General features: G+C 43.9%; 1 protein-coding gene across 2 annotated transcripts in view; it reads left to right on the forward strand.

The window, feature by feature from the left end:
• The window catches only part of LOC138467869 (N(4)-(Beta-N-acetylglucosaminyl)-L-asparaginase-like), a 601,150-nt gene that overhangs the window by 381,030 nt on the left and 202,800 nt on the right, over positions 1-17,320 (forward strand). Inside the window, exon 7 of one of the 2 annotated variants that reach the window (XM_069608161.1) lies at positions 4,157-4,172. The exons of the other annotated variant lie outside the window; for it this stretch is intronic. Coding sequence (XP_069464262.1) covers positions 4,157-4,172 — 16 coding nt within the window. The remainder of the gene's footprint in view (positions 1-4,156; positions 4,173-17,320) is intronic. 2 annotated transcript variants of the gene reach the window in all.

Genomic DNA, 17,320 nt, shown 5'->3' on the forward strand with positions numbered 1-17,320 from the left:
TATTGTCCTTGGTCTTACGATTCGGCCTGCAGAGGTTTCACAGGTCTGCATCGAAAAAGGCAAGGTCGGGTCTCTCCTTGTTAGCCTCTCGATATTCGCCGCCTTTCTCCTCCTCTTGAACTGCCATGGTAGATTAGCTGTCTCATCGTGCAGTCTGCCTTGCTCGTACTGTGCTCTCTTGCTCCACATTTTATCCCTGTGGGGAAGGGGAAGGACCATTAGGTGTGTGTGATTCTGGTCAATTGCCTGACTTTGGTTGACCCTTGTATTGGGACATGTCAGGTAAACGGCTCTGGTGTTTGTCAGTTCTTTTCCGTGTTGTGCGAAAGTGTTCATGTCTGATAAGGGGGGGGCAGTGTTTTTGAATGTCATACGTAGTAGGATGGGGAAAAGGTGTTGAAAGAAGGGGGATACCGCGTCTCACCTGTCGGCGTGCCACTCCCCAAAGACCCCTCATCCAGGTGATCCTCCCTCACTGGTCCACCCCCAGGAACTGAATCCAATAGCGATGGGCATGTCCTGGCCCCCTGGATGACAGATCCCTGGGGACTAGCTAGGGAGACACCTTCAGGTTTCTCACACTACTCTCCTCACTACTACTTCCACCTCTCTACTACTCTTCCCCTCTCCACTCTACTACACTCCTTATCTTCTCAACTACTACTCTTCTCATTTCTCTCCACTCTTATTCTCACCTCTCCACTATACTATTCTCCTATCTCCACTGCACACTATTCTCCCCTCTCCACCGTACACTACACAACACTCCACCCATCCTTCTCTCACAGTCACCCTTCTTTCACAATCTCATTCACCTAGTTCACTCTCTCTCACATAAACCCCATACTCTGTTACTTAATCTCAGTCACTTTCCCCAATCATCATACATGCACTCTCCCACCCAAGTACCACTTCCTCTCACCAACTAATACCTCACCTTGGACATGCCACTTGCAGTCTTCCACCAAGCTCTTCTCCACCGTTGTTCCTCCTCTTGGTCCGTCTCCACCTCCTTTGACCTCACCCGAGTAACCCACACTGTCCGGTTTCCTGTATTTCCTTTTATGCCCCACGCACCCTCACTCATTGGCCTTTGCACCCCCTTCCAGTTCCCCAGGCCAATCCCTAGCTTGTTCTCCTTCGAGATCATGACTCAGAATTACGAGGCTTTAAAAGGCAGCAGAAGCTGTGTCCCCTCCTCAAATGAGGGTCCACCGGAGCTTTGCAATGCCGGCCTGTGACAACCACTCTTAAAGTTCTTATGTGCATTGTCTCCCAATGTGGGTCAACCGAGGTCTGCATTGGTGGCCCACGGGAAATACAATCAGTCTCAAAGTTTCTGTGAGCATGTTTTGGAGCTTGCTGGTTACCGGTCTGCAGCGTGTAACGCTTCATGGTCTTGCTATTCACCTCCGGCTCACTTGGGTTGCTCATTCCCTCCTCCAGCACAAGGATTTCTGGGCTCTGAAGTCCTGAAAGAGAGGAAAAAGAACACTGGCCAGAGCAGGGTACATCAGGTATGGGGTGATAACAAGTGTGACTTGACAGTTGCATTCAGGCACAGGCAGCACTGACAGAGAATAGCTTCCTCCCAAATCCCTCACCCCACCTTTCGGGAAATACAAGCTCTGGAAAGCCCCCTAGTAGGCCTCCTGCTGAGGTTGAGAGGGATCCCATGCTGTCTTGACATGTTCAGGTCCCCGAGCCTGGCACACTTCCCACCCCTCCCCAGGACCCAAGAGGAAGGAAAGTACTTGGCATCCTTGCACTCTCCCCCACCGCTCTCAAAGGCCCTCTTGTCGTTGCATCCCAAAAAGGAAACAATATACCTGGTGTCGTACCTATCTCTGCATCCAGAAAGGGTAGGGAAAGCTGGGGCCCCAGATAGACATCAAAGATGATTAAAGTGACTACCAAGTCGGTGTGTTCCATTGTTTCTCTCACAGGATTAGCACCATGAGGCTCTTAATCTAACCAGACCTGAGATGTAACCAAGAGGGTTAGACAGATCCCTGGCCAGTAGAGTAACGCTGTTGGTTGAAAACAAGCCCATTGAGAAGATGTTAACCTTTCATGGGGAATATACCATTGTTCAATTGATGCGAAGACTTGGGGGTTTGACCTCTGATTTGAATTTTTCAACACAAACGCTAAACTATTTTGAGTCCTGGTCAGAATTTCTTTCTGCAGACTTCGGTGAGTATATAATCCACTATGCGACTTTCACACTGGGCAGCCCCATCATGACCATCTCATTGTCAAATCTGATGGAGCATCACAATATTATGGAGGCAATGTAAATGCCAGGATGCAAATGTTTTTTTTTACTGTAGTAGCATACATGGGACTGCCATCTGAACTTCCAAATCTGATGGAGCATCACACTATTATGGGGCAATGTAGATGCCAGGATGAAAATGTTTTTACTGCAGTAGCATGCATGGGACTGTTAAAACTGGCATGGCCTCAATAATATGTAATTACCTGGGGCAGAAGGAAACTCACTGTGAGCATAATTAGTGACCTGGCATGAAGTGAGATCAAATATATGTACCAATGGACAACAATTTACGGAAATTCAAAGTGATGAATTCCCTCCCTTGGTGGTTAGGATGAAGTCCTTGGGTACAGGAGTGAAATATGAAACAAGCTTTTCGGCTCCACGACTCGAATGTTATGGTCAAGAAAACTAGAGGGATGTGTTTACCTTGTCTGCTGGAACAAGAGGGATCTATCTTTTGCTGAAGGCTACATTTTGAAGTCATGGAAGGCTTTCACTGTGAGATGGGAAGGTGGAGTTTTGGGGCTAAAAATCAGGAAGCAAAGCTTCGATCCCCCCCCCCCAAACTCCAAAGAAGGATGTGTGATCTGAAACGCGTTGGTGAAGTTTAGGACGGACAAGTTTAAGATAAAAGAACTTTCATCTATCTGAATTGTCCTTGTCCTTGTATCTAAAGAGGAGAGCATTTGTGTCATTGTATACGACTTATCATCTGTAACTAATTTATATGAACACCCTGCAAGAAGGATATATTGTTTGATGGAACACAAGGATGTTTTGGACTGTGAATTTGTGATGAATTCATTGATTGTATATGAATCTATTTTTGTTGAAGTGAAATTGTATATATTAATTCAACCCGCTTTGGGCCTCATCATGAATTTGGTGGTATCCTGGCGGTAAATCCAATACCACCCAACACAATTAGCGTTACCCCAACTTGGTCCGGCGCTATTAGTGCTGCATCACAAGTTGTGGTACCGCAGTAAATCCCCATTTAGTTTGAATCCAGAGGACTTTATGGGGCATTTTCGGAACAATTGCTGCAGTGCTAAACACGCAGCGCTAATTGCACTGAAAATAGGCGTAACATTGACACATTCACCCCCAGTTCAGAGCTGGAGGTGAGTGCTCGGACTCTCCCCAACCTCAGGATTGGGCAAAGCAGTAATGGAGCGGTAATAGCGTAACCGCCACATTTTTACCGCTCCGCCCAACTTGTGATGAGGCCCTTTGTCTATTAATTTACATACATAAAATATGTAAAATATATGTCTTCAATGATATTTGGGTTTTTTACTTGTACGAGTGCTTGTCAATTTCTCATTGTCTTAATGAGCTTTTGTGTTTCATGAAGTGAGATCAACTTTGAAGCTAAATTTGATTGCATCTTCTATTCTGGGAGTAGGATGGGAATCTAGAGATTAGGCAACATGGTTTTCTGACCTTAAGGAATTTACGATCCCTCTGGGGGCACATCCGGTATTCATATTCAGTGACAACAGCACTACATATATTGTTGTTAATAAATGCTTACTGTGTGTTGCACTTTTCTTGATAAGTCGTTCTTCATTTTCAACTATGTGGCAAGCCGAACCAATGACATTCATTTATTTCTAAATTAGGATTGTACCTGTGCTCTTGGGGCAATTGGACAAGGAGCAATGGGGTGTCAGAGGGATATAGGTAGAGTAGTTTATTTTCATGTGTGCTTTTTTAACCTTTGTTGCAAACCTCAGAAATTATTGATACTGAAAAACAGGTACGACATTGATACACGTTTGGATCGTAATACCCCCTTTGTCTCCTTTGTGGAATTCAAATTTGATGTCTTGCTGATTTGTTCTTACAGAACCATTTTTCCTTAATTTGTAGGCTGGGGCAGCAGCGGGTATGTATTCAATCTTTTTTTTAAAGTTGAAGAGCTGTAATAGTGTTCCAGTATTTGTTTAATGACATTCCACTCAGATTATACAGAAAGAAGGTTGCTTGCTCGCATTAATGACCAACAAGACGAATACAATGAGTTTGCACCATGTAAAAATGCATTCTTTACCTAATAAGATTTGGAAAATGATTCATGCTATGCTAGTTTGTGTCTGTAGGTATTCCATTCTTATATAGGGCTAATAAAATCTCTCCAGCCTGGTCTCAGGGCGATTTACAGAACAACCAAACAGATAGTCTACACCTGAAGATGACAATGTTATAAGGTTGCTGGGATTTCTGTATGATAGCCCATCTAGTCACCCCAGGGCCTGAGAAAAGGATCTGTGACCGTTTGGCATGCCTGCTGAATGTGTGCCTGTCTTATAGCTTTTGTGTCTAATAGCTTACTGATAAGCTGCGCATCTCTGGACGGTGGCTGCATTTTAAGCTCAACCACCCTGTCATCACCAACTGCATAACTTTATCTAATGGAGAACCAGGAACATAAACGCCCATATCCACAAACGGATGCAAAACTTTTGTTTCTTTTCATAAAAATGATTAAAACATTTTGAAAAAAACAGCTATAGTCGGGAGCGTAACAAGTACTTTAAATTTTTATATAATGCTGAAGAGAGGTCCTAAAGTCCACGAAAACATGGGTAACTTTTTCCAGTAGAGGTTATAGCTAGCGAACATTGCATGGTTCTCATTTTTTGTTTAACTGTGAACGGTGATCTTATAATGCTGATTCTGTTCATCGATCGATTAATCCCAGTCTTTGCATTCTTCACAGAAAGATTTATCTTCCATCGCCAATTTATGATCGACACACATGGCGTTCCATTACAGAGAAGAAATTAGTGGTTTAAATTTCAATTGCAACACTTTCACATTTGCACGTTTTCAGAACCTATAGGTTGCCATGTTGCTCCTTATCACCTCAACCGCAAAAGGACAGATTTGTGTCTGGCGATTGTCCCAGATAATGGTTATCACTGATGTGTTGTTGATGATTATTGTCAATTGCGGTTGAAGAAGCTGTCGACCGGTAAACTGTACCCATGACAGGCGCACATCGGTATAAAATAACTATGTAAAATCGAGAATGCAAAAATATATTTCAGTACCCAATTTATAATTGTATATACTATAAGGAAGGCATGGTATCAATAGCTAGACAGACACAAGAGACCACAGTTCAAGGGTGTTTATTGAACTTTCACAAGGGTGAGATAAACGCCTATCTAAACCTAAATGTACAGATGGGAACAAGCTACGACCATCAAAAAATAATAATGCAGTCCTAGTGGAGTCTTGTCAAATAAAAAGGGCCGATACTAAAAGAAATCTATTGCCAAACCTTACTACTAATGTACAAATAATGTGGGGGGATGTTTGTGAGAAAGAAGTGTTCACAAAATGATAAGTCAGGATGTTTGCGCCGTTGGCCTCCCTTCCCCACGTTTTCAGCACAGGGCAAGGCGGTTCACTTGAGCAAAGCACAAACTCTGGCTTGTAGAGCAGAAGGATACAGTTCCATTTACACAGTTCAAGACATTCTGGGTCCATGTCTCTTTGCTTCTCGCAAGTCTCTTGACTCAGGGGCCTGCTACACAAAACTATACGAAAACGTTTGTTTCCTCTTTCCAGTATTCAATTTTGGGTGTTCACCCTGGATCCCCCTCTTCCGGGCTCAGATACTTTCCAAACTAATTTCAGATAATTCCTTCTCGGGTGACTCATGGTTCACCCTCAGCTATGCTCAGATCCCTTTTCATACACTTAATTAGTCTCCCTCAGATGGGCTCAGACCAATTGTGATGCACTTTGAACTATCAAAGTCTTTTAAATGTGCACAGGGCTTAGCTTGAACCGTTACATGACCACATCAATCTCATTATTCCTTTTATTCACATTCAGCATCAGTTGGATACCTAACAGAGACTTTGAAATGAGCACCCATGTGGCGCCGGACCACTCTGTGTATGGTGTCTTTTCTGGGCCTCCCAAAGTTCAATTGCAAAGTTCAAATGATCCCAGGGTCACTCTTTGCAAATGCCTCACACACTTTTCTCTTTGTACAATGTTGCCGCTGGCAACTTTGGTTCAAAACACAAGCTGATTTGATATCAGTCTCTCTGAATCACCGGCTGGGCTGTCTTTTCTGACGCTGCTTTGTCGTAGGAGCCAGGGACAGTACCATAGCGGCATTCTCTCCTCCCCGCCATGGTTATCGACGCCGGAGAGCCCTGGTTATCTCCGACACAATTTGCAGGTTTGATCAGCCTTAGTTCCTGGTCTTCAGTTTCTTACTTTGCAAGGCTCATGAAAGTAACGGACTTCAGAGATCACAGGTACTTCCCTCCTTACAACTCGCTCTAGTCTCGCCGTCTTTCTCCTTGTACTAAACTGCCATCTTGGAACTGCTGTTTTCTCGTGTTGTTTGCCTCACTCACAGTGTGCTTTCATGCTCCGCCTTTTATCAGTGTTGGGAAGTGTGGTGGAACTCAGGTGTGTGTAATGATCCACAATTGCCTGACCCTGCCTGTCCACAGCTCTGGTACATGTCAGGTATATGGCTCTGGTGTTAGTCCGTTGTCGCTCATAGTGAACTGTCCGTGAGAAAGAGTTTGTGTTGGAAAAGGAGTGCAGGGGTTGAATTCCTAGGTATCCTACCTGGTAGGATGGGGAAAAGGTGTTATTGGGAAGGGGATACCACATCTCACCCTCCAGTGTCCCACTTCTACTCCCAGAGGACCCCTCAATCCAGGTGATCCTCCCCAACTGGTCCACCCCCAGGAACTGGATCCAAAAGCGATGACCATGTCCTGGCCACCTGGACGACAGATCCCCGGGGACTGGCGGGTGAGACACCTTCTGGTTTCTCACAATACACAGTACATATTTATGTTAGCTATCAATTTAAGTTACAATTAACACGTACAGTATCTATTATTTGCGTCAAATTGAACATTCACCCATCACAACATAAATCATGTAGCATACATCACACTTGCCACCCTTACTTGCATAAATATTATTTGAAACTTTCCTTACATTGTATTGTGTGTCCATTCTCCCTATGTGACGGATGACCAAATGCATCGAAAGACAGATCTCAGTAATAGAAACTTAACATTCCTATGTAAGCTTTCAATATAGTGAATCATATCACTTCTCTGTGGATATTCGACACATATTGGCCTACAAATTGTTAGTGCAGTGGATTCAAGGGCACATAACAATGCGACCCTTCATCCAGCCTGTCAGAGGGAGTTTCGTTTTGGGAACACATGTCACAAAACCGAACAATATTAATGGCAAGCTGTGCAGTGAAAAACAACAAAATATTTAAAGTATCCCACATATGAAAATATTTACTTCCATTCAAACGTTATCAATGCGCCTGGTCCCACAAGATTTACGTATTCTTTCAAAGATTACCCTAGGCGAGGTGCAGACAAGCTCGGATTTCCCTTTAATTCAATAGGGCAAAGCAATAGTGTGGCGCAGTTTTTTGGGCCAAAGTAGGCCACTTCTTTTCTGAAATAAAAAGAATTTGAATACAAAAACGGTGGGTGAACATATAGAGAAGGCACAGACGGACCTGGAAGGGGGAGGGTGGTGGGAAATTTCACACCAGGCTTGGTGGATTGTTGCAGCCAGGGCAACACGTGCAATGAGCAACAATATAAAGAAAACATTCTGAGTTCAGTTTTGAAAGGCTTACTGGCTTCTTTGTATATATATTCCAGCAATTATACTGATTTCTGTATTGATGCATACACGCCTGGTTGTCCTCCACATGTGGGCCTCCACAGTAAGATGTAAATGTGCAAAGGCCACAGGTGCATGTTCATAGTGCACATTGGAAAGACATATTCCTTCGCTTGTTTTTTCAATGTTGTCTAACACTGTGGCACCTAAACCTTTGGTCTATTGCTATCTGTAGCCACTTATCACGATTCCTACTTTCCAGCGAGGATAGACTTCATTTAATTTATTTTTTTATTGGTTATTTGTAAAGCACCTATACACAAAATGGTGTTTCAAGGCACCACAAGACAAAAAAGGCGGGAGGCAGGAAAGAAAAAAACATAACAATCCTACTAGGCCTTGTGTCATTTGGATGATGCAAGAGCAGTAACAAGAAGTGCAGGAAGGAGGGAGTGGGGAGGGGAGGAGGTGTAGGTTGGGGCAGAAGGGAAAATACTAGGGTGGGGGGGTTGTGAGGCAAGAGGATGTATAAAAGTACAGGGGTGGAGCAGGAGGGGAAGAAGAGGGTCAATTGGGTTAGTCAAGTGCTAAGGGAAGGCCAGGTGGACAAGTGCCGGGGGAAGCAGGGAGTGAGAACCACATGTGAAGCGCGAGGACAGGGATGGGCCAGGCTCGGTAGGGATGCACACCCCACCAGGTTTGTCAGGGGAAAGGTGCCTGTAAGGGCAAGTGCAGGTTGTAGGGGGCAAGAAGACCGGGTGCTGGGGTATACTGGGCATGGAGGGTCTTGTGGGATATATTGACCCACTCAACAGTATTTCCCCACATCACCAAGCTGCATTTGCGCAGAAACAGTAAAATGGCTGCGCTGGCTCCTGTGAGTGCCATGGCCTCAAAACAGCGTTTTGCAGCAACAAAAAGAGGGCTGCATCTTCTTGCCAAGCATACATTGGGCAGGATGGAACAAGGGGACACACTGACAGAGCATGCCAGTGTGTTCTGACATATACAAAAGGAAGAAAATGAAAAGGCAGCACTGCTTTGCTGAAAACCCCAAAATCCCCATTGAAAAGTAATCTTTTTCACCTTTAGAAATGCTGCTTTGACACTAATTCCATCTGTTCTTTCTTAAACCACTGCGATCAATAAGGCCCTGCCATGCCCAGGATATCTCATTGTGCCTCAGCAAAACCAGGCATGATTTCTAAATGACAGGCCATGTCAGACTAACATTGAGAAAAATCAACAAGGAGCTTCACTTTTACTTGCACGGGAAAACGTGTTCATTTGTTTACAAATGTATCAAAGCTCAGTAGTTCAAAAGAGACTCCAGCTATCTGAGCCATGTCAGTTTCAATGCATCTGTGCTTCAAATAAACTACTTCTTAAAAGTAAATAACTATGGCTGCAAGGCAATATTGGGAAGTCAGATGGCAAAATATAATTTGAAAGGAAATGCTTAGCAGTTTTCACCACATGTGTAAAAATGTGCTTTTGCAAAACTAAAGGAGAAAAATGCCCGTTTAAAAAGTAAACTGTTGATGGAAAGCCTGCCATTACCTAGCAATGTGAAGGGGTTGGTGGCTGGTGAAAATACATACATGGGCTGTTTTATTCCACAGGTTTGTTTTAATTCAGGACCAAATATCAGAAAATAAAAGTTTTAAACTGCCTTTGCTGGATTTGCAAGCTGTCAAAAACAGGTTATTCTGGTTGGCAAAGTTAAAGCTTCCTCCTAGGAAGGGAGTCACATCATAAACTCTCAGCAGAAACTAGCACCCCACTGATAATTACTAGGTTGGAAAGAATTTAGGCTGGGCTGAACCCACTGGCAATGGAACTCCCAGGGCCAGGAAGTGTGAAGAGGGGAAGGGGGCAATAAATCTTCAATCAAGCTGTAACCCCCCCACCTTGCTCTGGAGGAAGTGACAGTTGGTGGCTACTGAAGAGGAAAAGAAATGATCTAGTGACAAAGAATTGCCATTTGCTTCCAGAGACTATTTCACAAATAAACTTTAAAGCATTTTATCTCTGCAGCAAGACTTTGTAAAATTACAAAAATGTTATAGTTTAAATAGGATTTTATGGGCTTTCATTGAAGACATGGTAGAATTCATTGACACCTTGGGAATAGAAATGGCAAAGTATTGCGGATTACATGAAAAGCATCCATGTTGCAAATGCACATTTTTGTACATACATCCCTTATGATAATCCACACCCATGTATAAAGTTATTGAATTTTGAGTAATATAAATGCCATTGAAAAATGCAAAAAACTGGTAGAAGGGCGAAACAAGGTCTCAAAAACTGGAGGATTGGACTGCTATGTGCTGCATAAAATATGTAACCTGCTTATGTAAGTGTTTAGATGTTTCCACTGTATGAAGGTGCCATTTAGGGCAAAAATTGATTTTAAGTAAAGTAATTGTGGGAGGTTTTGGACAGTGTAAAACTCACATCATAAATCTGACATCATTTTCTGGAAATCCAACCAGCTGAGAGCGAGGCGGAGACTATCACCCTTGTCCAATCCAGTTGTTTGAGGCGTGTTTAGTTAAGCCTGCCCCAGCCATATACTTTGATGATGTCACTATGCATTATAAATAAGTATCCCTGACAAGACTCTACACACACTCTTCCTGACGTTCCTGCGCTGCGTTCCTGTTCCATCCATCCAGATTCCAGATCCCAACTACAAGGCCAAAGCATTGCTGACCCTACTCCAGGGCCCACTGCAAAACCCAAGCATTGCTGACCCTGCTCCAGCAAAGCCTCAATTCTGAAAACCCACTAATCTCCCATTAAAAAGGGGAAAGCTGTGGTATTCTTTTGGGAAACATCTGGAACCAGCCTGACTTGCTGCCCCCTAACTGCATGCCCACTGCAATCCTGCTATCCAGCTGATCTTAAGTATCCAGTGACCAGAATGGCATTCCAGTCCAGTGCCATCTGGTGACCAGAACTGCCCAGCTGTTTGCCAGGCGCTCTGCCTTGTGGTGACCAGAACCTATTGATAGTCTAAAAATCCCCAAACTAAAAGTTGTACTGTGAGTATAAATCACCACCCCATAAAAATCCATAGTATACCTTGTCTTGCCCTGGTCCTTATTGCACTCTCTAAGTCATTCTATCCTTATCCTGATAACTTGTAGAAACTGTCAGACTCATTCTTGCAACCCTGCCCTTGATTTCTAGCGCTAGCGCCATCTCTTTAGTCATTTTGTCTTGTGTAATCCTAAGCCATTAGTCTTATTTCGAGTGATCAGACTGGTTTCCGCCAGGGTAGGGTGCTGGGGTGACAGGGTTGAAATCGCAAATCAACCCTGGATCTTACTGTGTCCCTCTTTGGTGGGCTAGCCTGAATACTCTAGTTTAAAGTAAAACTGTCTTGTCACAACTGATCTCCTTTCCTATTTCACAGCTTCATTTTATTCAAAGCGCACCTTTTTATATCTTGTATAACTCCTCCAATTTACCAGCTAGAGACCTAGTTTCACTTCTAGAGTATCCCAGGGATATACCTCTATACCCCAACCCAACCGCACTCCAAATCAGTGTATTTCATCCATTTTTATTAATAACCATTTGGGTAATTTCAGGCGGGAATTAAAAAAATTGCACAATTTCCAGCGTGTCATTTTGCTGCAATCTGTTTTAAACTTTCCACTCATTTTCGAACTGTATGCTCTTGGCAATCCATTCTTTGTGATTATTAGTGTCTTTGCATTGTTGCTTTAGTGAGGAATTATATTTGCTTCAAGGGTTTTAACACGCATTCATTATTTATGTGTCCATTTCTGAGTGTCATTTCATAACATTGCAAGGGGTTTAAAATCCATTTTTCTCTCTTATTTAGGGTTGTGGTGTTGTCAGATTTGGATTACGTTTCCCGTTTCTTATTCCTGATTACCTGCTGCTTCTGTTTATCCACTCAGAATTAATTATTTGTGGGTTGAGGGAACATTGCAGGGGGAAATTCTAACTTGGGTGCTATCTTTCCTAAATCAAAAAGTGTTCCTATTCCGCTGTGCTAAGTATATGTTCCACTAAAAGCTTAACCCAGTGCATTGCTCACATTCTCATTGTAATTATCACCCCATTGGTGATTTCTGCCTCATATTAAAAGTGTATGATTTCTTTTGAATTTTCAAATAAATAAATAAATATAGTATTTTGCCAACCAGCCTGGTTCATGGTCCATTGTGACCCGGGGTATTTGAAAAGGGGGTGTGATATGAGTGGTTTACCATCTCAATATTGAATCTATATAATATGAAGAGATAAGCATTTCGGTTGTGCGCTGCATACTAGGCCGAGACCAAGGCGTGTGTCGCCTGATTGAAATCCTTAACAAATTTGGGGGCTCGAGTCCGGGATTGAGTTTGGTTACCACCCGTGCAGTCTAGCACAGCAGACTAACCTGCAGGATAGTGCTACTTTGTGTGGTTGGAGTGCTGGGTTACACTGTACAAGCACCCTCCAAAAACAAATACTCCAAGTACCAGGCCTGTGTCTAAAAATTAAAGCTAAATCAACCCCAAAATAGACAGAAAGCAATTGAATACAGGTTACCCTTACATAAATAAATACATTAATAAAGTAAGAACATGTCCAAAATGACCATAGTAAAAATCAATATAGCTAGGAAGCACCTTCTGCACAAGCTATTTTTCAGAGGTCAGTGGCCAGAACAGGATGAAAAAGTCTGGCTGCAAGAAATAACACAACAGGTCACTGCCATGAACCTGGAGACATGGCAGGACGGTGGCCTATTACACCAAGCTTGGAGTGAATTACATATGACCCCGAAAATTAAAGAGGAGCTAATTAAAATTGTCAGGATCGCGGCCTACATGTATCTCCATATGGGAGTGATGCGGGAAAAGCAGGAGGAAAATGAAACTCTAGCGCAGAATCAATCTGAACTATTAAATCAAATCAGGCAAATTAGCAGAACAAGAATTATAGAAGAGCCAAGAGTTGGAAGTAGAATCTGGAAATTACATCATAAAATTAAAAGAGGACTTGGCCCTCCAACAACAGAATAATGTAGACATAGAGGCCCAACTAGAAGCAGCAAAAATAGAGTGTCAGGAAAAGATTGACTCCCTAGAAGAGAGACAGCCGAAGCTGACTCAAGAATTAACGTATAATAGAGGCTGCTCAGGACAAATAACCATGCTACAAGATCAGGTCGAAAGGTTGAAAGAGGAAAATAATAATTAATTTTGAGAGAACTCCACTCTCAAGCAGAATTTGATCAAGAGCACCAAAAATCTAATACCATCAAGCAACAAAGGGATGACCTGGGGAAGTGAGTTAGCACTCCAGAAACTAAATGAACTCAAAACAGAGTATGGGAATCTACTGGAGCACGCCAGACGGGTAGAAGGTGCTCTGGAAAAGAACACCCAACCCAAAGATGCACAAACTCAGCTGTGAGTCTCCTGCAACAGAAAGTGTCTCATTATTCCCAAACCATACAGGAAGCGCAGAAAGACAATGAGGCCCTCTGTGAAAAGAATGATGGGCTCCACCAACAAGTGGCAGCGCAAGAGCGGGTCATAGAGGCCAGTAAAGCCTTGATAGCTGAGCTAAGATCTTTGCTTATTATCAAGAAGTAGGGGCTGAGAAGGAGAAACTAGCAAGGTTGGAGAAAGAGGGTGCTAGATTTAATCCTAACTGGAGGGACCCTGAACAGGTAGAGAGGGACAGGGCAACCCCTTATCATAGCATAAGGACCTCTGTACTAAGGGACTCAAACCCATTTAACACTTTGTGCACTGCTGACTTCATGGCTGCCGGTTCACATGAGCCAGAAACCATGAGGCCATCAGAATTTAATAGACCAAGCATGATGGAACTGACAGGTCAGTGCCCCCCAGAAAGTGATGGATGGGCGTCCCTGTATAGATACCCAAACATTAATGTCTCTGGCAAGGAAGTCTCCTGTGAGGGGAGAGTCAAGGAATTAGATACACATAAATACTACTTTCCAAGGGACCAGTTGGTTAAATTTGATAAAAAACCAAATGAAATGAAGCCTGAAAAGAGCATCCTGAAGACCTCTGCCCAATTAGGGCAGTGGGGGGATACTCTGCCAACCCTGAGAGCAGGGAAGAGTCAGAAGACTACTCTCCTGAGCACCACAGGAATAGAGTAACTAGACCCCTCCATTCCGCGAGCCCGTCTCAAGCTCACAGAATCAGGGAGTGCCTAGATGATCATGAGGGGACCTCAAGTAGTATTGCCTCTGAGTCAGAGGGCGAGTGGACTCGGGTGACTAAGCCAAAGACGGCAAATAAACTCGAGAGTTATGATGAAAGACCCCATTAGACAGATTACGGCTCACCAGTTCGAGAGGAGGAGGCAGGGGGTGAAGGGAGGTGTAAAGCCCTAGAGGAAGCTTCCTTCATCACTCGTGAAAAGCCCCTGGATACCCAGGAACTGGAACCAAAATCTCCTACCCCCGAAAACCTTCAACCCAAGGAACAGAGGGTAGGTAGGAGAAATAAAGAACACAAAAAGGCCCATTTTGTGGAGGAAGTTAGTGTCCTCCAATTTAATGGGGAAGAATCCTTAGAGGATTCTGGGAAAAAGATCTTCTCCTTCAGGGATGGGGGGGACTCCTCCCAAAGAAAAATGGGTCCCAAGGAATTTAAATGAAGACTGGGTGGATGTGGGGACTAAATCAGGATCGCCCATCCTTGAACCCCAGAATGAGCATCCATGAAACCCAATAGTAACAGAGGGATCCCAAACGTCACAAACCAATTCTGTTGACTGCCTCCAAAAAGGGGGGGGGAGGCAGCGCAGAATCAGAAAAAGGGGATCCCAAAACTCCCCAAATATCTGAATGTCAAATTTTTCTTTCAGATCCCCAAACTCCCACACAGAATTATGCCCAAACTACCCCTGTGTCGGAGTCAAAAATAAGGAAATTTACCACCCAGCTTGCCCAAAATGCACATTACCTTTGCCCATTGGTGGAGAAAGAGGGTAGATTTTATGCCCTGGTCCAGGTGCAAGGGCAGTGTACATTTCCAGCGCTGGTGGACACTGGATCCCAAGCCACTCTTCTGTCAAGAAGGGCCTTTGATCAGCTAAATCCAGGAAGGGGGAGAGATACCAGATCCCTCTCACCCCTCTTCCTGGACAACTCCAGAACTTCGATGGGAATTAAATACCTGTTAAGGGGACTGCGGATTTGTAAATAAAAATTGGGCGACACAAAGTGAAACACCCGGTCATAGTCGTGACTCCAGAGGGCACACCCTTTCTCCTGGGGAATGACATCCTGCGTCGGTTGTCCCCCCTAATAGACTGTGTGAATAAGGTCATCTGGGTTCAGACTAAGAGGCCAATACAATTGAAATAGAGTGTCAACCATGTTAGTTTAAATGGCACATGCCACATGCTTGAACAAAAACCTGATCATTTTGAGTTTCATTTCAGAACAATCAAATACCTGATGTGACAGTAATTGCTATAATACAACAAACTGGTGATGGGAACTCCTCTCCATTCCTGAAAATCAACCTTCCTTCCAGTTGTAAGTGCCATTCCACACTGGAAGGAAATACTTTGAAATTCTATACCAATTCACAATCTGAAAATCCCAATTCCATAGTCAAAAGTGATGAAAAACCAGCTCAAAGTTTAGCTGATATTCAGAAAATTAGAGAACAGTTATTCATCCCCATTCAGTTAAATGAGGGGAAGGAATCTGTTCTCGCCCGAGTGTGCATGAACAATGGTAAGAGCTTCATCATCTCTGAAAAGATCCAGCCATTCCCACCTTTAAATTGATCGATAAGTGGGAAATGGGCCTGGAAACTCCCAATTTCAAACATCTCCTGCCTAGCAGGTGTATGCTCAAAATCTCTATAGGAAACAAAAGCATAGTACATAATTGTTGGGTCGTGCGAGATGTCCCTGCTGCATTCTATTTAGGCAGTGACATTCCCAATCGTTTTACCATTAATTTGGATCTGATAAATTACAAAGCCTGGTCCCGACTAGCGGGTAATCCCATGGACTTTGAGGATTGAGAAAAAGCATTTCGATCAGCCTAACTGCTGCCGTATGCAGTTGAAGTTCAAATTCGAGAGGTCACCATCCCAGGATGGACATGACTATTCCCACTTGAATTAAAAGAGGACAGAAACTGCAAAATCCTGATGCATATGTACACCTCAATGCCCATCTCCAACAGCAGAGGTTGGGGTTAAACCCAACACCATTAGTCAATTTAGAACACAACACCATTCCAATATTGATGGATAACAGCGACCTTAGGAGTATCACTCTGGGCGCAGGCACCATTATTGGAATGGCGGTTAATGACCACCATTTTTCCATGGATCTTGGTAATGAGCTGATGGGACCAATCCCCAATGACTGTTTTGACAGTGATCGTGACAATGACTTACCACCAGACAGGATCTTCACCCAGCAAGGGGGGAATTTCCTGGTGTACTCTTCCTGCCCTTATGGTGAGAAAGAGGTGACCTGCAACATCAGGCAGGATGAGGTGATCTTCCAGGTACACAAGGACTGTCTCTCCTACCTGAAACCCTCTGTCCAGGTCAATACTCTAACCAGGGACCTCTCCACACAGCTAGAGGAGGCCGCTGAGATAGCAAAACCGGAAGTCTTTCCAAGCTTCAGGCAAATGGTTGAAGAGCGAGTTAACCTTGCTGATGCCTGTGAGACTCCGGAGCAAAAGCAAAAGTTGAAACAGGTGTTCTTAGATTTCAAGATCTCTTTGCAGTGGACTCGTATGACTGTGGTTGCACCAAAATCCATACTACAACAATTCCCACGGACCCTGGAATGACTCCAGTGTTAGTGAAGCAATATCGCTTGCCTCTCGCATCCATGGAGTCCCTGATGGAAATTATCAAAAACCTTGAGTCCCGTGGGATAATTCGTCCAGTTCACAGCACCTTTAATAATCCGGTGCTGGGGATTTTAAAACCGAACGGCCATTGGAGACTCTGTCCTGACCTGAGGGAGCTGAATAAATGAGTCCACATGTCCCGATTGCCTCTCCCCTACATTGACCAGGGGCCAAAGGTATACACTGCCATTGACATGACCAATGGGTACTGGACTGTGCCTGTCAGTAGGGAGGACCAATACAAGCTGGCCTTTACCTTTGGTGGGCAGCAGTACTGGTGGACCCGGACTCCCTTCAGATGCATCAACTCCGGCAACAAATACAACATCTTCCTACATAAGGCCATTCCTGACTTGGGTGAAAGGGGTAACCTGGCCTATGTGGATGATGTCTTGATAAAACGCTCAACTGTGGAGCAGCACATAGTGGAAATCCGTTATGTTCTGACACAGTTGAGGGTTGCCGGAGCAAAACTATCCTTCCAA

This window comes from Ambystoma mexicanum, chromosome 4q (assembly GCF_040938575.1).
Source record: "Ambystoma mexicanum isolate Mex_15411 chromosome 4q, UKY_AmexF1_1, whole genome shotgun sequence".
NCBI classification, from domain to species: Eukaryota; Metazoa; Chordata; class Amphibia; order Caudata; family Ambystomatidae; genus Ambystoma; species Ambystoma mexicanum.